Below are 23,368 nucleotides of genomic sequence, written 5' to 3'. Positions count from 1 at the left end.
CCTAAAAACGTATGATGTTAGACAAACTGGTTGTTCTACAGTGTCTATAGGTGTGAGTGTGTGAGTGAATGTGTGAGGGTGTGGTGCCCTGTGATGGTCTGGAGCCCCATCCAGGGTGTGCTCCTGACTTGTGCTCAATAGTTCAGGGTCCCAACGTGACCCTGGACTGGATAAAGTGAATGAATGGAATAATAATTGGTCCAAACACAGCTGACTGTAATTTCAGCTGAAGGTCTCCAGTTGTTAGCTTCCTTTCCAAACTGAAAAAAGGGTACTGTTGAAATATTATTTAGTTCTGAAGAATGGATTAAGGATGACTGGTTGTGGGGTAGGAACAATGGCAGGGGGAGAGTATGTGTGGAAGGCAAAGGAGAGTAAGACCAAGTACGGAGGTCTCTAACGACATAAAGGCCACACTTATTGACAGTAAACCAAGCTAAACCAAAGTGTGGTTTTGTCAGTGTGGATCAGACACAGCAGTGCTGCTGGAGTTTTTAAGCCTTTCAGCATTACTGCTGGACTGAGAAAAGTCCACCATAAATATCCACTACCTAAATAGTACACGCTCTGTGGTGGTCCTGACCATTGAAACATAGGGGCAAACAATTTAATCAGAGCAACAGATTCCACAACAGACTACAATCCATTTTTTTTACTTAGATTCAGTAAATAAAAGAGCAGCTACCACTGCTGTTCAAACACGACATCAGTGGACTGCTCATCGCATTCTGAGGAGAGCACTAAATAACAGCCCACTACTGTTTAATTGGCTAAAATTCTCCTCTAATGTGAGGCATTGTGCTGAGTGATGATTTAGAGAGCCATCCTACACTCCCAGAGAGACGAGGCTAATAGTGCTCTCTTGACCTCTCATCAAACTCGCAGGCTTATTAAAGCAGATCACTAACACCCCTCTGTGTGTCCCCATACAGCCCTCCTTGTCTTTCTCCCTCTTTCACCGTCCCCCTTCTCATTTACTCTTTCTCTGACCCAGTTCCACCCTCCCTCTGTGTTCGACTGAGTAACTCGAGGCACTGGTTCCCTCCACACTGGAAATATTTTTAGCAGCACAAATATTAGAATAAGACAGTAGTTTGAGTATCTGGTACAGGTAGAGTGTGTGTGTTTCAGTGCTCAGTGCTGTTTCCTGGCAAGCTTACACATGGCTGAAATTAAACTATGTGTGTGTGTGTGTGTGTGTGTGTGTAATCTTTTAAAGCAGTTATTTAAAACACATCTTTAAAAGCACAATATCAGTGTGATCATGTTCTGAATGTTTCTATCTCTCTTCTAAGAATTTGTTAGATATAGACAGAGAGAGAGAGAGAGAGAGAGAGAGAAAGAGAGAGCGAGAGAAAGAGAGAGAGAAAGAGAGCGAGAGAAAGAGAGAGAGTGAGAGAGAGAAAGAGAGAGAGCGAGAGAGAGAAAGAGAGACAGAGAGAGAGAAAGTAAGCAAGAGAGCGAGAGAAAGAGAGAGAGAGATAGAAAGAGAGAGAAAAATAGAGAAAGAAAGAGAGACAGAGAGAGAGAGTGAGAGAGAGAAAGAAAGCAAGAGAAAGAGAGAGCGAGAGCGAGAGAGAGCAGGAGAAAGAGAGAGCGAGAGAAAGAGTGAGAGAACATTCAGAGAGAGCAAGAGAAAGAGAGAGCGAGAGAAAGAGTGAGAGAGCGAGAGAGAGAAAGAGAAAGATGGAGAGAGAAAGAGAGACAGAGAGAGAGAGAGTAAGCAAGAGAGCGAGAGAGAGACAATGAGAGAGAGAAAGATAGAGAAAGAGAAAGAGACAGAGAGAGAGAGAAAGATAGAGAGAGACAGAGAGAGAGAGAGAGAGAGAGTAAGCAAGAGAGCGAGAGAGAGACAATGAGAGAGAGACAGATAGAAAGAGAAAGATAGAGAAAGAGAAAGAGAGTAAGCAAGAGAGCGAGAGAGAGAGACAATGAGAGAGAGAGAGAAAGAGAGAGTAAGCAAAAGAGAGAACGAAAGAGAGACAACGAGAGAGAGAGCGAGAGAGAAATCGAGAAAGAGAGAGAGAGAGAGAGAGAGAGGGCAATAGAGAGAAACCGAGAGAGAGAGAGAGAAACCGAGAAAAAGAGAGAGAGCGAGAGAGAGAGAGAGAGAGAGAGAGAGAGAAAGAATGGGGTGGTGTTTTACTTGATGGCCTCACACATGTCCAGTCCCATTTTTACGCAGTTCTTGGCGTGGTCAGGCAGAGACTCGGGGAGTCCAGACACACAGTAATAACAGTCTCCTAAAATCTTAATCCTCATACAGTCATTGTCCTGAAACACAGGCAGAAAGGAAAAGCACTGTCCTCATGTTCATCTGAATTACAGTTTAGATCATAGGTAAAAAAAAATAGATGCCAGAGATTTTTCTCTGAATTATTAAGTAGCGTCTGTAAATAATTATATTCATATTATTTTTATTTAATAAATGTTTATACTGTGATTTGGAACGGAAAGAATGGAAGTCAGCACTAAAGGCTGAATAGATAGAGAGACAGTGAGAGAACTGCAGCAGTCCTTTATATATTCCACTGGGAAGTACAGTACGTGTTGATGTCTGGACAGTGAGAAGTTGTGCTGTGTGCAGTACCTTGGCAATCTGGTCAAATTTTCCAAACAGCTCATTGAGCATGTGAACCAGTTCTCCAGGGGAGCAGTCACTGGCCAGCTGAGTGAAGCCAACAATGTCTGCGTACAGGATACTGTCGAAAAAGTGACAGAAAACACACGGGAAATCAGTGGGAGAGGATTGTATGACTATTATACACAGTCTGAGGAGAGTATGTAACAAAGTAAGGGATTTATTCAGTGGTAACTGGTGGGTAAAGACTTGTATTATATGTTACTTAGTTATTTTAAAGCCACAGACCAAAACTAAGGAAACAACATAATCAGTGGTAACGTTTGGCCAAACCATGACCAGAGGCAGTTGCTTGGTGCAGCACACACACACACACACACACACACCCAGGAGAAAAAAAAAGAGGCACCATCTGTTATTGCATCAAATTTCGTCATTTCACAACTTCTGGTTTTATTAATGCCCTCCAACATACAGACTGAACCCACAGACTGAGGCACACTGTAATGGCACGACTGTGAAGCCTGAGCCTTAAGATCTCTGTAAAATCCAGAGTAAATTAGTGCCTCTCTACTCTGACACAAATAGGGCTCTTCAGAAAGATGTCGTGCTGTGGGAGGTCAGAGGAAACATCTAGCCATCTTCCTCTTCCTGCAAAACAAACACGAGTGCCCCTCATAATGAGCAGCGCCATCCCTTCAGCATGCTCTCCCCATGATGAAAACATATTACAGGGGAAGAGTGAGGCTTTGAAGCAAAGGAAAACACAACTTCAGAAATGGAACGGACTCCTTGTTCTTCGTTGCGATCGAAGGAAAACGATTCTGTACGAAGACGCTCTCCAATACCTTACTCCTTTTAGAGGGTGATACGGCACATTTATGTCTTTTGCAGTGATTAGAGATGAACAGAAGTCTCTCTGCTGTCCTCAGTGTGGGAAGATGTCCCGTCACATCTGACGGGAACGACAGATGTGTTTATTAAAGCTAAAATCATCATTACAAATACACTATGAATACTGTAGAGGTTGCCAGTAACTGTGCAGGGCTGGCGGGTTGCCAGTACGGTACAGGTGTGTTTGGTTAGCCTGACAGATGTGAGTGTGTGGTGTGTTCTACCTGACATTCGTGTGCCTCTGTACGTAGAGGTTGTGAAAGTTGTTGGTGTTCTCAGCTTGGCCGCAGTTGGGACCCTGGAGTCTCTGGATGATCTCCGCCTTCATCACACGAGCGATGTGAGCGGGCAGCAGCGACAGCAGGAGACGCTCCTGACGGACAAAGAGCAGATACTGAGGCATCTGAAAACATCGCTTTCTTATTTTTGAATGCTGTACATTATGTGATCTGTGTACAGTATTGTTCATTGTTTCATTGTGTCAATGAAAAGTAAAACTGTAATTCACATCCTTTCATTCATCCATCTTCTGGAACCACTTCATCCTACGAAAGGCAAGGCAAGGCAAGTTTATTTATAGAGCACCTTTTGTACACAATGGCTATCCGAAGTGCTTCACAGAACAGTAGAGAAAAATTACAGCAGAAGAATTAACAGGGGCGGCACGGTGGCACAGCAGGTAGTGTCGCAGTCACACAGCTGGAAGTTGTGTGTTCGAGTCCTGCTCCAGTTCTCGAGCCCCCTGTGTTCTCCCCGTGTCTGCGTGGGTTTCCTCCGGGTGACTGTCTGTGAGGTGTGTGGTGTGTTCTCCCTGTGTCTGCGTGGGTTTCCTCCGGGTGACTGTCTGTGAGGAGTGTGGTGTGTTCTCCCTGTGTCTGTGTGGGTTTCCTCCGGGTGACTGTCTGTGAGGTGTGTGGTGTGTTCTCCTTGTGTCTGTGTGGGTTTCCTCCGGGTGACTGTCTGTGAGGTGTGTGGTGTGTTCTGCTTGTGTCTGCGTGGGTTTCCTCCGGGTGACTGTCTGTGAGGAGTGTGGAGTTTTCTCCCTGTGTCTGTGTGGGTTTCCTCCAGGTGACTGTCTGTGAGGAATGTGGTGTGTTCTCCCTGTGTCTGTGTGGGTTTCCTCCAGGTGACTGTCTGTGAGGGGTGTGGTGTGTTCTCCCTGTGTCTGCGTGGGTTTCCTCCGGGTGACTGTCTGTGAGAAGTGTGGTGTGTTCTCCCTGTGTCTGTGTGGGTTTCCTCCGGGTGACTGTCTGTGAGGAGTGTGAGAAACACTAGGTAAAATTTGAATTTTCTGCACCTTTGGCTCTCCCTAGAGTAATTCATTTTTACAACACTGTATTGAAATCAACAGAGAGGGGGAGGGATTGGGGACAGTTTCCTACCCTCCTCCAAAAGTTGCATAGTGCAGTTTCTGCAGTACTGAGCCTGGACTAACAATGACAGAGGCTCTGTCTTCCCTTTTAAAACCCAGTGGAGCATTAGGGTGATTTTAAAGCTGTGAATATAAGGTATACATTTTACGTAGTGTTCCTTTAAAAAGCTATTACAATAGAATTAAAACAAATGAAAAGATAACAGACAAATAAAAAAATAAAATATCACTCAAAAATAAAAGAAAAAGAATAAATCCTAGAGTCATGGGCAGGGATTTTCTTTTATTTATTATTGTTTTAACCTTAAAATTAATATATAACCACCTTTTTAAAGAACGATACCCACAGCCACATGACAGATACATCTAATTCATTCTGGAGCATGTCATCTCATACACACTGTAATGCTGTGTTACAGTCCCCTGGCTGTGTTCAAAGGTTGGGAAGACTGGCTTAAGCCCCTAACAGCCTCATTCAGAGGAAATGCAGATGAGCTGTGTTAGTGCAAACCGTGGCAAAGGGAACACAAAAGGAAGGTTAATTATTGTCTGACTCAGGTGCGTTTTCCTGGCATTTAAAAACACAGGGCACAGACATGTTTTCAAATGAACACTATTATCAAAACCTGCCATTTCCCCTCACAAATGTATTCATGTGCAGCAGAGTGTTGCTGATGAGGAAAGAGTGCAAAAATCAAAAAATATAATGGAAATGTACAAATCTGTCTAGACTTCCTTTATAATTAATACATTCCGCTACTGTAAAGACCCCCTCCAGGGAAAATCAATATTTAAACCTTGTTAGCATGTCTGTGTTGTTTCTAATCTCAAAGATGTATCATAAAAACTATCGATGTTTGAAACTGCTGTGTTTCCACTCAAACAGGCAGATTCAGACAGTCAGGATTTCATATGTCATAAAGGTAAGGAATCAAGGTGGAGAGGAGTTATACGTTCATAGATCGGCACATGCTGATTGGACATGTGTAAAGTTATATCCAAGCCATGATTAAGGCATTAGAATATGTTTCTTGGAAATATCTTCTAAATGTGTAAACTGTGATGAACACACAAATGGTTTTAGTGGTTTAATGACCAGATGGGAGCTTCTAAGTACACCCATCAGTGACATACAGTGTATATTTACTCCTTACTCTTAAATGCTGTGTAAAAGTCAAAAGCCACACTTTCATTTTTGAAATATCCAATCAAATCAGGCATTAGGTTGATGTTATTCATTTCCCAGCTTCAGGAAAAATTAGACATACATTTAACAGAAAAGCTACACAGAGCTTCATTCATTCATAATCTGTAACCCTTATCCAGTTCAGGGTCGCGGTGGGTCCAGAACCTACCTGGAATCATTGGGCGCAAGGCAGGAATACACACTGGAGGTGGCACCAGTCCTTCACAGGGCAACACACACACTCACACACTCACACCCATGGATACTTTAGAGTCGTCAATCCACCTACCAACATGTGTTTTTGGACTGTGGGAGGAAACCGGAGCACCTGGAGGAGACCCACGCGGACAGGGAGAACACACCACACTCCTCACAGACAGTCACCCAGAGGAAACTCACGCAGACACAGGGAGAACACACCACACTCCTCACAGACAGTCACCCGGAGGAAACCCACGCAGACACAGGGAGAACACACCAAACTCCTCACAGACAGTCACCCGGAGGAAACCCACGCAGACACAGAGAGAACACACCACACTCCTCACAGACAGTCACCCGGAAGAAACCCACGCAGACACAGAGACAACACACCAAACTCCTCACAGACAGTCACCCTGAGTGGGACTCGAACCCACAACCTCCAGATCCCTGGAGCTGTGTGACTGCGACACACTACCTGCTGCACCACCGTGCCGTCCTGACACAGAGGTTCCAACAACTAAATTCAACATAAAATATTCCTTCTGGATTTTCTCCATTGTTGTCTCTACTGCAGCTCCCAATTCTCACTAAGACGTGGACTTCACTTTTTGAACTTCTGCTTTTTTAACTTTCCTCTGGCTCACAGGCGTGAATTCTCTTAGATGTAATATCTCCAGAAACTTTTCATGTTCACATTCACAATTAACAACTTACATAACTGAAAAGTGGTCACTTTTGCATTTTACTGTCGATCAGTTCGATAATTACGTTACTGAATACATACATTAATAAAAACATATTTCAGGCCATCAGTCAGCCCACCTTCTCCTGTGGTGCCACGGTGGAAATGAAGTGTGCCCTTACCGAAGCAATTAGTTACTTCATACGGCTGGAGCTAATGTAGCGAGAGAACAGTCCAGTTAGAGAGCAGCTCCAGTGGAGTGGCAGTAAAAGCAGAAAGCCGTGTGGTTCTGCTGAAGCTGATCAGTAAAAACACCAACACATTCGGCCCCACGCAGCACACTAGTGATGTACTGAGGAAATCCACCTCACTGGTAATTACAGTACAACATAAGAGCATGAAGCGAAAAAGCAAAAGTGTGTGTGTGTGTGTGTGTGTGGGAGATTTGACTTGTGGGTCATAATAGAGGTGAAAAAGGTAAAACTTCAACAGGTTGTGTGTATCAACTTATTTTGCAAAACTCATATTACACTTTTATTATAATATTCCTTCTTTATTACGTTTATTTAGTGTAATATTTATTTGAACTCCTGTCAAATTGTCCATTAAATCAAAGCAATTCCTTTTTTTCAAGATTTTTTTTCCCTAAAGAAAAACATTCATTCATTCATTCATTATCTGTAAGCGCTTATCCAAGTCAGGGTCACGGTGGGTCCAGAGCCTACCTGGAATCATTGGGCGCAAGGCGGGAATACACCCTGGAGGGGGCGCCAGTCCTTCACAGGGCAACACACTCACACATTCACTCACACACTCACACCTACGGACACTTTGGAGTCACTAATCCACCTACCAACGTGTGTTTTTGGACTGTGGGAGGAAACCGGAGCACCCGGAGGAAACCCACGCGGACACAGGGAGAACACACCAACTCCTCACAGACAGTCACCCGGAGCGGGAATCGAACCCACAACCTCCAGGAGCTGTGTGACACTACCTGCTGCACCTCCGTGCCGCCCAAAGAAAAACAAATATAGCAAAATCTATTCACATAAGCATCAGGAAACATGAGAAAAGCAGGAGTCTCCAAACCTAGAACCTAGAGCAAACAAACTGCCCTCCTTCAGATATAAAGCTCTTAAAGCTTTAATCTCTGAGACGCAGGGGAAACCCAAGCTCTACTCTAGAGCTACTCATCTGAAGCAAAGTGTCCATCCTGTCAATAAGCGGTTATAAAAAAAAGGAAACAGACAAAAGTAGAAAACTGGATGAATCTTATTCTGACAAGTGGAAATGCAACCATTTCTATAGTTTATTCCCGCTGTTGATCTTTGAAAGAAAGTCTGAAAAGAACAGAAGGCAAAGGCAAAGGGGTGGTCTCTGACTTTCGCACGGATTTGCTTGTTCAGCACTCTGTGTAACAGCTCCTAACAGAGCAGAACAGATGCTCTACATCTGTCACCCTGCTCAGATCTTCACTTCACTCCTACTTCCTACAGACTCTAATCCTTTCACACAGAGTAAAAACTAACAAACGCAGCGAAGCAGGCAGAAGGAAGTCTTACACAAACTTCCACCCCACCCCAAAGGAAGGACAGGGTGGGGGCTGGTGGGCTATTTTTGGCCTAAACAACTCTCAGCTTCACACATTTACCCTTGGTTTATTTGGAGCCGGTTGTAGTGACATAATGATCCTTTGTGCTCAAATGCTCGAATGACTCACCCTCAACCACCCCCCCGACCCCCAACCTCATCACTCTCAGCTTCCCCTGTGTCTCCTTAAGCAGCACTCACTCTAACAGAACTGCACACACAGCCACATTTACAATTCTTCATCAAGCAGATTAGTGATAACTAAATATCTACTGATTGACTGCTTAATATTTTGTTACATTTCAAAATATATTGACTTAATATTAAAGAAGGCAAATAATACACATACTTTCTGCATAAATAATTAAGATGAAAGCAAAGTCAGGATATTAGTGGTGGAGTGAGGAACACAAGAACATTTATTTAACAGATTTTTATTTAGAACAAGGTTTTTAAACCATGAACTTAATTTCATTTGTTAAATAAAAACAAATATGTAATTTGATGCTTGCAACAACTAAACATAAATAAATAAATAAATAAATAAACTGGGACAGGGGCAAGTTTAAAATGGGCCACATCACATTATCTTTTAATTAAATTGTTCAATCATTTGGGAATGAAAATCCTAATTGCTGCAGTTTTTCAAGTGCAATTTTACCCAATTCTTGCTGTAAACAACAATCTGAGCTGCTCAATAGTCTGTGGTCACCCTTGTCTGGTTCTCTTTCTCATAATGCACTGCACATATTCAATATTAGACAGATCTGGCCCAAAGCAGGGAAGCTCACACACACACACACACTCTAAGCCTATAAAGTCACACTGTAGCTTTTGAAGAATGAGGCCTGGCATTGTCTTGCTGAAAAAACCATGGACTTCCCAGGATAAGACATTGCCTTGATCGCTCTAAATCTCAAAACATGCCTCTATACCAACAGTGTCTTCACATATACCAAAGTCACCCCTGATGTGGGCTCTGCTGCACCCCCAGACTCTGACAGATGTTTACTTTTGCACCTATTGCTGATCAAATCCGAATGGCCCCGTTCGTCTTTGGCACAGAGAACCTGACATTCATTTTTTCTGAAAAGAAGCTGAAGCATGAACTCGTTGGAACACATCACACATTTTACAGTCATTCAGAACATCCCAGAAGAGCTTGTGCCAGAGCGTTTCTGCATAGAATTAATGTATGACTTCAGGTTGCATTTCTTGATGCAGTGGCGGACTCTGGTAAGTGACAACAATTTCCTAAAGTACTTACAAGTCCATGTGGCTATATTTATCACTGTAGCGTTACATTTCTTATACAGCTCATTCAGCATTGTTGTCCAGCCTTACCCTACATGCACTGGTTTATCTCCAGAGTTTCTGGATGATTTCATGATATAGAACTTAAAATGCTTTGGAGAAATGTGACAAACAATCTCACACTTCATCAGTAACATCTCCTAGTAGAAGGAAATATATATATGGAGTTCTGAAATAAACTGTAAAGACCCAAACCACAGTAAATAATCGCTGTTTTATTCCCAGATAGTGTTCACTGGGCAGGTATGTGATATTTCATCATAATTAACATCACATGTAAAAGCTACAAAGACAAAGGCAGGTTCTCTGGTGTTAAAAATAAAATGGCTGTGTTTGTGTTTTAGACACAACCCTGTGACCCTGGTTTCTATCGCTGTAGAGATATCTGAGTCTGTAAGGTTCTCTACAAAGAATAATTTCACATTGAACCAATGTGTATAGTTCAAAGTCTGAGGTTTAGAAAAACGTAAAAGTAAATGGCTGGAAGTCTTGTAAAAGATGTGCCATTTAAACTAGTGTGTGTACCAGGCTCTGTTTCTTCATGTAAAAGAGAGAGCAGTGGGAGAATCTGAAATCGGCAAATGATTATCATGCAAAATGTTAACTGATCACAGTCGCTCATCAACGAGGGGAAACTTAATGAATTATGTATATGTTTAATTAAATGTTAATCAAGTAATGATTACACCCCGAGATACCTCATGAAATACACACATCTAGGGGTGGCCAAGTATGTTCAGTCATTTGTGAACGTACAGACCACTGCAGAAAAGAAGAGTTTCGTGTTCTCTTACCTGCTGACGCTTCTCAAATTCCAGTTTGATTGGTGACTTGATGCAGTTGCAGGTGTCATGGTAGGTCTGTCTGAGAGCCAGCTCCATCAGGTGCTTGTGATAAGCTCCCGCCATGTTCCCACAGATAAAGATGATGATGTTGGCTAGAATCTGAACACACACACACACACACGGAATGAGAGAAAACCTCAGCGAGCAAGAAATGCTGAGATGACCGAGAGATAATTCTGTTCAGGAATTATAAGAAAGTATGGGAATGTGTTTCTACTCTAAAATAAAAAATGTATGTTATGCAATCAGACTCCATGTTCTCCTCGTGTCTGCGTGGGTTTCCTCTGGGTGCTCTGGTTTCCTCCCACAGTCCAAAAACACATGTTGGTAGGTGGATTGACTACTCAAAAGTGTCCGTAGGTGTAAGCGTGTGAGTGAATGTGTGAGTGTGTATTGCCCTGTGAAGGACTGGCGCCCCCTTCAGGGTGTGTTCCTGTCCTTAAACAGCAGATTAGGACAAATTCCCTAAAGTGCTTGGTTCCATACCTGGGAGGCAGGAACTACTTTGTAGAAATAGAAAATAATATTTCAGAGAACATGCCAGTGACCTGTGGTGTCCCCCAGGGTTCTATTCATGGTCCACTTTTATTTAATTTATACATGCTTCCTCTTGGCCAGATTCTACAGTCTGTCCTATCACAGCTGTGCAGATGATACTCAGATTTACATGGCCCTGTCCCCAAATGATTCGGGTCCAGTTGACTCATTAAGCAAGTGCCTTAAACACATCACTAACTGGATGGGACACAACTTTCTGCAGCTGAATAAAGTTAAAAGGGAAATTATTCTATTTGAGGTCAGCAATGAGACACAGATTGGCTGCGTATCTGGACTCGAGAGCCCTCAAATCTAAAGAACTGGCTCGCAACCTTGGTGTATTAATGGACTCAGATCTCAGTTTTAGTGTCATGTTAAAGCGGTTACTAGATCAGCATTTTACCGTCTTAAGAACATCAGTAAAATTAGAGATTTTCTGACTAAACCAGACCTGGAGAAACTTGTCCATGCTTTTATTTCTAGCATTGATTGATTACTGTGATGGTCTCTTAGCTGGACGTCAGCAGCGTTTAGCTCCGGCGCCGCTCTTAAATGGAACCAGACTGAGAACATTAGAAGAGCCCTGACTTTATACACTTTTAAATCAAGACTGAAAAAATTCCTGTTTGAGCAGCTACAGCTCGGTTTAAAACACTCTGCACTTTTTATTCTGTAACGGCACTTTAGTTCCTTTCTTTTATCGTATCATTTTAAATTGTTTGAATCATTACAATTGTTTTAATGGACTTTTATTCTTGCTTTTAAATTAACTCTTTTTTTCTGTAAAGCACAATGAATTGCTCTTGTATGAAAGGTGCTCTATAAACAAACTTGCCCTGCCTCGCGTCCAAAGATTCTGGGTAGGCTCCGGACCCACCTGGACCCCATATTTCTATTCTTTGCTGACATTTAGTTTCATATTGCACAACAAATGTGAGATGTGCTCTGCAAACATTTTTCTAAAGAGTAGAGTGTAAAAAAACACAGAGTGGCAGTGTCATCCGCATGTATCTAGTGGCAGGATGCTTGTGACAAGTGGATAAAACAGACTCGCTGCTGAGATCAAAGGCTACATCCATTACCACAGTTGTTTGGGAGCATTTGTGAGAAAATAACTGAATAAAATAAGTGAAAATAACTGCAAACTTCTACCAAACCAAATTTGAAAAGGTATGTCCACAAATGACATTGTGTGCAGTGTCCACTCCGGCCCTGTCTGTGAGCGTCTGTGATATCCAGTGTGTTCTTCATCTGAAAAGCTAACAGCACATAACGTGGTGAGGCTTAATGAGCAGCAAAGAGCAGCATTTTCTCCAAAAGCAGCGGTAATGAAGGCACTGTCCAAAATATTAACCACAAATTAAACCATGTTAGTGATGCAACAGATGTACAGTAGGAAAGTGTAAGGAAGCCTCTGTGCTTCACTGAGTGTACGAACCGCACACAGTAAAGATTCTCCCAGCCTGTGTAGATGTGCTAAATCTGTCAGTCATTTTAATTAGCCCCCAAACCTCCCACCAATATTTTCCAGACGGCCATTATTAGCAGATTAAACTGGTCCAGCAGAGGCAATTACACTGTGCTCTTCATCAATTAAGAACACACAGTCAGCGAGAAGCTCTTATTTTATCCAGCACCCACCTGGGAAAGCTATGTTTTGCCTTTCAGGGGCAGCTGATTTGGACTTTAGACACTCAGCAGGGATTCTACAGAGATGCTGTTTAATGTTTCACTTTGCTGTTCCTGTAACAACTCTTTCTCTCTCTCTCCATCATCATCTGCTTCTTCTCTTTCTCTTCTCCTCTAATTTTCTATTTCAGGATGTGATGCACCTGTTCTGAAGAAAAAGTTATGCTTGAAACTGTACAAAAGTCCTGTGTGTCACAACCACACAATCCTCAACAATGTAAGTATAAGCACATGTTGTGAAAGGTTCCATAGCCCTGATAAATGTGTGTTTTGTGAATATAAGTGAGCACGTACTCTGCAGCAGAGGTATTCAAACTCATTCAAAACATGACACATGAGACTGCAGAAAAAAATTGTTATGCAATTTTTTCACTCTCTTATAATGTCTTCATTCATAGTCTGTAACCGCTTATCCAGTTCAGGGTCGCAGTGGGTCCGGAGCCTACCTGGAATCACTCTGTGCCTTGGAGGGGGTGCCAGTATTCACTAACACACTCACACCTTTGGACACTTTTGAGTTGCCAATTTGTTTTTGGACTGTGGGAGGAAACCGGAGCATCTGGAGGAAACCCACGCAGACACAAGCAGAACAAACCACACTCCTCACAGACAGTCACCTGGAGGAAACCCACGCAGAGAGGGAGAACATACCACACTCCTCACAGACAGTCACCTGGAGGAAACCCACACAGACACAGGGAGAACACACCACACTCCTCACAGACAGTCACCCGGAGGAAACCTATGCAGACACAGGGAGAACACACCACACACATCACAGACAGTCACCCGGAGGAAACCCACGCGAACACAGGGAGAACACACCACACTCCTCACAGACAGTCACCCAGAGGAAACCCACGCAGACACAAGGAGAACACACCACACTCCTCACAGACAGTCACCCGGAGGAAACCCACACAGACACAGGGATAACACACCACACTACTCACAGACAGTCACCTGGAGGAAACCCACGCAGACACAGGGAGAACACACCACACTCCTCACAGACAGTCACCCGGAGGAAACCCACACAGACACAGGGAGAACACACCACACTCCTCACAGACAGTCACCCGGAGGAAACCCACACAGACACAGGGAGAACACACCACACTCCTCACAGACAGTCACCCGGAGGAAACCCACGCAGACACAGGGAGAACACACCACACTCCTCACAGACAGTCACCCGGAGGAAACCCACACAGACACAGGGAGAACACACCACACTCCTCACAGACAGTCACCCGGAGGAAACCCACGCAGACACAGGGAGAACACACCACACTCCTCACAGACAGGCACCTGGAGGAAACCCACACAGACACAGGGAGAACACACCACACTCCTCACAGACAGTCACCTGGAGGAAACCCACGCAGACACAGGGAGAACACACCACACTCCTCACAGACAGTCACCTGGAGGAAACCCACGCAGACACAGGGAGAACACACCACACTCCACACAGACAGTCACCCGGAGGAAACCCACACAGACACAGGGAGAAAACACCACACTCCTCACAGACAGTCACCTGGAGGAAACCCACGCAGACACAGGGAGAACACACCACACTCCTCACAGACAGTCACCCAGAGGAAACCCACGCAGACACAGGGAGAACACACCACACTCCTCACAGACAGTCACCCAGAGGAAACCCACGCAGACACAGGGAGAACACACCACACTCCACACAGACAGTCACCCGGAGGAAACCCACGCAGACACAGGGAGAACACACCACACTCCACACAGACAGTCACCCGGAGGAAACCCACGCAGACACAGGGAGAACACACCACACTCCACACAGACAGTCACCCGGAGGAAACCCACGCAGACACAGGGAGAACACACCACACTCCTCACAGACAGTCACCCGGAGGAAACCCACGCAGACACAGGGAGAACACACCACACTCCTCACAGACAGTCACCCGGAGGAAACCCACACAGACACAGGGAGAACACACCACACTCCTCACAGACAGTCACCCGGAGGAAACCCACGCAGACACAGGGAGAACACACCACACTCCTCACAGACAGGCACCCGGAGGAAACCCACACAGACACAGGGAGAACACACCACACTCCTCACAGACAGTCACCTGGAGGAAACCCACGCAGACACAGGGAGAACACACCACACTCCTCACAGACAGTCACCTGGAGGAAACCCACGCAGACACAGGGAGAACACACCACACTCCACACAGACAGTCACCCGGAGGAAACCCACACAGACACAGGGAGAAAACACCACACTCCTCACAGACAGTCACCTGGAGGAAACCCACGCAGACACAGGGAGAACACACCACACTCCTCACAGACAGTCACCCAGAGGAAACCCACGCAGACACAGGGAGAACACACCACACTCCTCACAGACAGTCACCCAGAGGAAACCCACGCAGACACAGGGAGAACACACCACACTCCACACAGACAGTCACCCGGAGGAAACCCACGCAGACACAGGGAGAACACACCACACTCCACACAGACAGTCACCCGGAGGAAACCCACGCAGACACAGGGAGAACACACCACACTCCTCACAGACAGTCACCCGGAGGAAACCCACGCAGACACGGAGAACACACCACACTCCTCACAGACAGTCACCCGGATGAAACCCACACAGACACAGGGAGAACACACCACACTCCTCACAGACAGTCACCTGGAGGAAACCCACGCAGACACAGGGAGAACACACCACACTCCTCACAGACAGTCACCTGGAGGAAACCCACGCAGACACAGGGAGAACACACCACACTCCACACAGACAGTCACCCGGAGGAAACCCACACAGACACAGGGAGAAAACACCACACTCCTCACAGACAGTCACCTGGAGGAAACCCACGCAGACACAGGGAGAACACACCACACTCCTCACAGACAGTCACCCGGAGGAAACCCACGCAGACACAGAGAGAACACACCACACTCCTCACAGACAGTCACCCGGAGGAAAGCCACGTGTATTTCATGTATTTTCCCAATGTCTAAAATCAATAATATTGCCTTAACATTAAGCATTAATATATTCACACATGTAGAATATCAGCTAATAATCCTTTGACAGAGGAACCTGGTCTGACTTTGACATTTGACTATATGTGTGATGAAAACAAACAGAGCATCTTTAGGCATGCTAACACACAGTATGTTAAATAATGTGTAACAATGCATGTGTATTTCAGGGGCACACATATGTGGGTTACTGCATAGTTTACTATGTGTAAATGTCTGGTGGAGTGCTGAGTATATGTGGAAATGTGGGACTTCCACAGCAGTGAACAGCAGTGTTTATTAGGGCACAGATTCAGAGCACTGTTCATTCTGCTACCTTTAATTACAGAGGAGCAGCCATAAAAGGCTAACAACAGATCAAGGCCAGTGAAGAGCTTTAATTAGAAAACACACACACACACACACACACTGCAGGTATCACATAGCTGACTTATGGTCTGTGCTCATCTGTGTCAAGCATTCACATGAACCCATGCACACACTCTTTCCACTAGATGTTGGAACTAGTGCAGATGTGTGATCAGTTTGAATCTAAACCACCATTTCTGTTCATCACAAAAATATCAAATGGTGCTCCATCACTCAACAAGAGAAGACCGTTCCACTTCTCTGCAACCCAGCATTAACCCTAACCCTAACTGGAACACTGTAGATAATCTACAGCTTGTTACCTCTGTGAGACTCTGTAGAAGGTGCAGGAGATGAACAGGTCATGATTTAAACATGAAAACGGCCTCAGCGTAGTTACTTTCACAAGACGAAGATGTGTTGTGAAGTTAAATGAAGGATAGAGTCCTCTGCCTTGTCTCAAGAGTCCTGCTAATCCAGGAATGGCTCATTTTTCAATGGAAGCACAAAAGGGGACAAGGTCTAAAGGAGAGAGGTCTCAAGGGCCGACTTTAATGATGCTCCTGCTCGGCTACAGAAAGCCTGACCCTGCTAGCTTCTTGCTAATATAGCACAGTAGGAAATGTACCTGAAAGTGTTTACTCAAATGTTAAGGCAGGTCTGGATGTAAAGATGTGTTCAAAAAGGAATACAGGCAAAGCGCTAACTGTCCAAACTGCACGTGACTTGGGCGTAATGGGGAAACAGCGGGTGGGTCGCTCTTTGAGGGCTCAGTGAAAGTAAATGCATGGCTTTTCCACAGCATCCAAGCCTTTCGTGTTGCCATAGCGTCGCCATGGTAACCACTGCCACCATTAACCTCTGGTTAAAACAATACATTTCAAAACTGCTTGGACTTCGTCACTAAACGGACTGGTGCAAAGAGGTCTGCAGGGACGTTTCTACACTCACAGCACCTGCTCAGATACATCTAGGATCCCAAACTCCTGCCTCGTGCCCAGTGATTCTGTGTAGGATTCAGACCCAGTGCCAGGGTGAAGGGGTTAAAGAACATGAACGAATACAGAAGATGAACTTCTACACTTTCCTTGTATTTATTTTTCCCATCAAATATTTTAGAGCGTTTTTACAGTAAAATGTCGTTTTTTTCCGTTACTATTTTCCACTTTTTCAGATTCTGTTTTTTCTTTTCTAAGATCCAGTTAATGGCTCTGTCACTGTATTTTTAAGATGGCTATATGTAGACAACCTCTGTTTTGACTGGCTGCTCTGAATTAAGCCACATTCGAGCTGAAACACACCTAAATAAATGACTGAATGAAAGGTACATTTATACAGCCCTTGCCTAGGTCTCCTAGGCACTTTGGATTCTTAGGAGTCGCCTCAATCACCATCCGTGTGCAGCCAATTCGCTCCAGTACACTCACCACACATCAGCTAATAGGTAGAGGAGGTAGAGGAGACTATCGCTCCTCATCGCCTCAGTCTTAATGGGCAGGGCTTTTATTTACATCCATCTCCAAAATAGTACATTTACAGAAGAAGGGAAAACCTTCCTTAAATTTCATTGGAAGTTAATGTAGAAAAGATTTAATGGCAAGTAAATTTGGAGCATTTCTATTGGTCCGTTCACCATGAAATATTCACACAGTGTGAAGGACAGCTGCTGAGTTCACACTAAAAATCCATATGGACTTTGAGCTGTCCATGGTCTGGATACTTCTCACCAAATGCCACCCTGAATGTTGAACTCTGACTGTATCAGGCTTCACTGGAGATTCACAGTTCACACAGGGGACCCCATCATTTACTTACTTCTGACTCAGTAATCCTGCTTCTTTCCATTTCAACCAAATATCGTACATTTCTGTAATCCGATTGATAATCTGGGGCGGCACAGTGGTGCAGCAGGTAATGTCGCAGTCACACAGCTCCAGGGACCTGGAGGTTGCGGGTTCGATTCCCGCTCCGGGTGTCTGTCTGTGAGGAGTTGGTGTGTTCTCTCTGTGTCTGCGTGGGTTTCCTCCGGGTGACTGTCTGTGAGGAGTGTGGTGTGTTCTCTCTGTGTCAGCGTGGGTTTCCTCTGGGTGACTGTCTGTGTGGTGTGTTCTCTCTGTGTCTGCGTGGGTTTCCTCTGGGTGACTGTCTGTGAGGAGTGTGGTGTGTTCTCTTTGTGTCTGCGTGGGTTTCCTCCGGGTGACTGTCTGTGAGGAGTGTGGTGTGTTCTCTCTGTGTCTGCGTGGGTTTCCTCCGGGTGACTGTCTGTGAGGAGTGTGGTGTGTTCTCTTTGTGTCTGCGTGGGTTTCCTCCGGGTGACTGTCTGTGAGGAGTGTGGTGTGTTCTCTCTGTGTCTGCGTGGGTTTCCTCCGGGTGACTGTCTGTGAGGAGTGTGGTGTGTTCTCCCTGTGTCAGCGTGGGTTTCCTCCGGGTGACTGTCTGTGAGGAGTGTGGTGTGTTCTCTCTGTGTCTGTGTGGGTTTCCTCCGGGTGACTGTCTGTGAGGAGTGTGGTGTGTTCTCTTTGTGTCTGCGTGGGTTTCCTCCGGGTGACTGTCTGTGAGGAGTGTGGTGTGTTCTCTCTGTGTCTGCGTGGGTTTCCTCCGGGTGACTGTCTGTGAGGAGTGTGGTGTGTTCTCCCTGTGTCTGTGTGGGTTTCCTCTGGGTGACTGTCTGTGAGGAGTGTGGTGTGTTATCTCTGTGTCTGTGTGGGTTTCCTCTGGGTGACTGTCTGTGAGGAGTGTGGTGTGTTCTCTTTGTGTCTGCGTGGGTTTCCTCCTGGTGACTGTCTGTGAGGAGTGTGGTGTGTTCTCTTTGTGTCTGCATGGGTTTCCTCCGGGTGACTGTCTGTGAGGAGTGTGGTGTGTTCTCTCTGTGTCTGCGTGGGTTTCCTCCGGGTGACTGTGAGGAGTGTGGTGTGTTCTCCCTGTGTCTGTGTGGGTTTCCTCCGGGTGACTGTCTGTGAGGAGTGTGGTGTGTTATCTCTGTGTCTGTGTGGGTTTCCTCCCACAGCCCAAAAACACGTTGGTAGGTGGATTGGCGACTCAAAAGTGTCCGTAGGTGTGAGTGTGTGAGTGAATGTGTGAGTGTGTGTGTTGCCCTGTGAAGGACTGGTGCCCCCTCCAGGGTGTATTCCCGCCTTGTGCCCAATGATTACAGGTAGGCTCTGGACCCACCGCGACACTGAATTGGATAAGGGTTACAGATAATGAATGAATGAATGATTGATAATCTGAGAGTGGGGGTTTGCTCTTTATTTATGTAGAAATAACTAGAGGAAAATACATGTGTTTAAACAATCCAGAGATGATTATAAACATCCCGTCAAGCTTCCAGTGAGAGCTGGCTTATCAGGTCACTCTGCAGAGGAGTAGAGCGGAGTTTGGCATGGAGCAGTGGCCTGAGTGAGGGATCCTTCAGGATTTAGCTTTGGCAGCTGCTCAGCTCTGGCCTGGACAAAGTGTGTCATTAAAGAGGGGAAGCCGTCTGGTCTGACAGTCCCTCAGCAGGCAGAGGAAAAAAAACACACACCCACCTTTCCGTACCACAGCAGTCTGGACATCATCATCATCATCATCATTATCACACACGGTCTCCCGAGCTCTGATCGACTTTTATAGGACGAGCTCTGTCCTATTTACAAACTTTAACAGTGTTCTAGGGCCACGTGCTGGTAACACTTGCCTATATTATTGTCCTATCTATTAAAATAGAAGCACCTAGGGACACCTGCATCATCAACACACACTATACATGTACAGTTTGGGGACACGTAGCTATATTTGTAAGATAAATGAGTTTGTTTCTGCTGAGAGGTTGAAATTGACTTCATATATTACGTGTTAAACAGGCTCCAAGGTCGAACACTGATGGCGCGGTGGGGTAAGAGGTAGTTCCGCTGTCACACAGCTCCGGGGTCAAAGGGTTGCGTGTTCGAGCCCTGCCTCGGAACACTGTCAGTGAGGGGTTTGGTATGTTTTCCCTGTGTATGTGTGGGTTTCCTCCTCCCACAATTCAAACACATATGCTGGAAGGTGGAGTAGTTGTTCAGTTGTGTCCATGGGTGTGAGTGTATGAGTGACTTGGTGAGTGTGTGATATCTTGCAATGGACTGACGCCCCATCCAGGCATGGTGCCCAGACGGTGAATGAATGATTGACAAAATTAAACAAAAATAATGAACACATACAGCAAAGAGGACGTGTTTCCCCATTTTCACTTAGAAAATCAACCAGGCATCATTTGACCAAATATCTGAATGTGCTTGTTTACCTGCCAGACGAGGGGCTCTGCGTGGGGCGTGGTGTTGGAGAGACAGATGCTGAGCACCAGAGTGTGTGAGGAAGAGGTGAGGATGCTGGCGATGACAGCGTCCCGCATCGAGAATGGCAGCATGGTGTAAACAACAAAGACTATAAAGAGAAAGAAGGAGACCTGAGAGAGAGAGAGAGAGAGAGAGAGAGAGAGAGAAGGAGAAAAAGAAAGAGAAATGGTGACTCCACTTGCACTAGCGTATAGTCAGTCTATAGTCTTTAGGAAAATTGAAAACAGACATTGGTGACAGACAAATGTTCCTATGGATTGCACTAAAGTCCTGTGAAAAAGAATTACAACATTAAAATAATCAAATAATATAGATAAATATAAAAATCATAGACTCTGTAACGGCATTTATACACAACATGTTTCTGTGAAATTTCTGATGGAGTTATGTAATTGTAGAAAATGTGTGGAAGAACATTTTGTAACATGGGTTGTGCTGTATTTCTATTCCTATTTAATCTAACTCTGAAAGGCTAAGCAAAGGTCTGATCTCTGCTGCTGAACACTTTGAATATTTGAGGCTTTACATTGTGACTTTACAAAATAACACCATTTTGTTGGATTTAATGTTTTTTTACTTTTTCAATTTTAACAAACAAATCCAATTTAGTGCGACTTTAAAAAATAACAGATGTAAAGATAACAGATTTAAAACTGTACAGCTTCAGTGGCACGAGAGAGAGAGAGAGAGAGAGAGAGAGAGAGAGAGAGAAAGAGAAAGAGAAATAGAAAGAGAGAGAGAGAAAGAGAGAGAATGAAAGAGAGAGAAAGAGAAAGAGAGAGAGAGAGAAAGAAAGAGAGAGAGAGAGAGAGAGAAAGAAAGAGAGAGAGAGAGAGAGAGAGAGATGACAAAATGTCATACAATTTGTAGAAAAACCGAAAGGGAGAAAAAATACAGAAGCAGACAGCACAAAAAGGGAGAGACTTCTTGGGATTAGTGGCATAAGCTGTTCATAAAAACACTAGTGTTGCTTTATAAATGGTATTCATTGATCATGTGTGTTCTCTGAAGTCCCTATGACGGTACTAATACTGAGTGTGTTACACTGTTACATATTGAGGCTGCTCTACTCATCTCAGTTCTTGTCTTCTGTCATTGATCACGGAGGTGCTGCGTTTGTTGTGTAAGAACAGGGATGATGGCAGACAGAGTGGTAGATGAAGACAAAGCCTAATGGATTTCTGTCCTGGTCACAAACTGTACTCTTCCGTGTTCTCCGTTATTGATTCTGACCACTACTCACACGCTGACAGGAGCAGCAGAGGAGAAGATTAAAAACATTGCCAGACTCTTGGACTGGGTGAGATTTAGGCTGACAAGATTAATCTGTTAAATTCAATGAAAAAAACAAAACAAAAAACAAACAGATGTAATTAAACTGTAATAATTAGTTGGTTGTCGGATGATAATAATTTTGCACCTGATGGACGCATACTTTCTTTCAATTCCAAAGAAAAACATGGATCTTTAAAATAGTAACCCCACAGGTGAAGGAAAAAACTTACATTTCAATGGAAGTCAATGTAAAAAAAAGATTTTATTGCAATTAATTTCATAGCATTTCCTGTGGTTCATTCATCATGAAGTGGTCATGGAGTGTGAAGGACAGCTGCTGTGTTCCAATGATGTAGTAAACTTAACATCCACAAAAATGGAGATACATGTTTTTTGGTATGATACTTTTAGGTGTCCATTTTAAACTATGCAATCATTATCTTAATAGAGAGCAACAATCATTCACTCTGACAGAATACAGCATGCGTATTTCACAGAAATGTCTATGTCTTAATAAGTAAGCTACAGCTGTGCTGTGGTTATCTCACAGGTGTGTTCTGATCCATATGCTTTTATCTCTCATTGCTCACTAGCAGCTATATGAATGTAAACAAAACATCCACGCACAGAGCCTAGAAAATATATCAGACTTAGAGAATTTAAACCAAGCAGGTCTCTTAGATCTATGACCTCGGATCAGCTAGTGGAGCTCAGAGCTCAAACCAAGCAGGAAAAAGCAGCATTTAGTCCTCATGCTGCACACAACTGGAAAAAAAAAATGCCTGAAGACGTTACATGTGCCCCATTTATAGCAGATTTTAAATCTAGGTTAAAATCTGTTCTCTTTTCATGTGTTTATGACTGAGCTCTGTGACTTTCAATTTAATTTTGTAAAGACATTGGGGTAACACTTTAAATTACAGCCCGCTAAGTACTGGGTAAGTACAGAGTAAGTACCTGTTAAATAAGGTGTAAATAAAATAAGTACTGAGTAAGTAAAAAGCAATTTACTAGAAATATGTGTTTATTACTGGGTATATCTTACAGATACTTTACAAATAAGGTACGCTGTAAGTACAGAGGAAGTCCCTGTTCAGTAAGGTGTAAGAAAATGTAAGTACTGAGTAAGTAAAGGGTAGAAAGGATAGTAGAAATATGCGGTTATTACTGGGTATATCTTACAAAGACTTTACAAATACGGCACATAACTTTCCAAATCCATTCTACTTCTAAGCATTTTTATTAAATTACAAAATTTAATTAAAATACGACAGTTCATGCAAGTGACCACTACTGTCATAGGTTATATACCTGCTAATGACTGGGTATATACAGAGTATGTACCTGTTAAATAAGACATAAGATACAATAAGTACTGAGATAAGTAAAGGGTATGATATAAGAAATAAGTGATTATTACAGGTATCTTACAAACTTTTACCAAATAAGGAAAAAGAGCAGAATAAAAA

At 44.1% G+C, this 23,368-nt stretch overlaps 1 protein-coding gene across 3 annotated transcripts in view; it reads right to left on the bottom strand.

Annotated features, from left to right (window-relative positions):
- adcy2b (adenylate cyclase 2b (brain)) overlaps positions 1 to 23,368 on the bottom strand; it is an 82,648-nt gene that overhangs the window by 32,033 nt on the left and 27,247 nt on the right. For all 3 annotated transcript variants that reach the window (XM_066674127.1, XM_066674128.1, XM_066674129.1), the window contains 5 exons: positions 20,573 to 20,734; positions 10,621 to 10,770; positions 3,700 to 3,848; positions 2,591 to 2,702; positions 2,147 to 2,274 (listed from right to left, as the gene is read on the bottom strand). In XM_066674127.1, coding sequence (XP_066530224.1) covers positions 2,147 to 2,274; positions 2,591 to 2,702; positions 3,700 to 3,848; positions 10,621 to 10,770; positions 20,573 to 20,734 — 701 coding nt within the window. The remainder of the gene's footprint in view (positions 1 to 2,146; positions 2,275 to 2,590; positions 2,703 to 3,699; positions 3,849 to 10,620; positions 10,771 to 20,572; positions 20,735 to 23,368) is intronic.

The sequence above is a fragment of the Hoplias malabaricus genome, chromosome 6, assembly GCF_029633855.1.
Source record: "Hoplias malabaricus isolate fHopMal1 chromosome 6, fHopMal1.hap1, whole genome shotgun sequence".
Taxonomy (NCBI): Eukaryota; Metazoa; Chordata; class Actinopteri; order Characiformes; family Erythrinidae; genus Hoplias; species Hoplias malabaricus.
The sequence above is the reverse complement of the archived record's forward strand: the minus strand, read 5'-3'. Positions and strand labels throughout refer to the sequence as shown.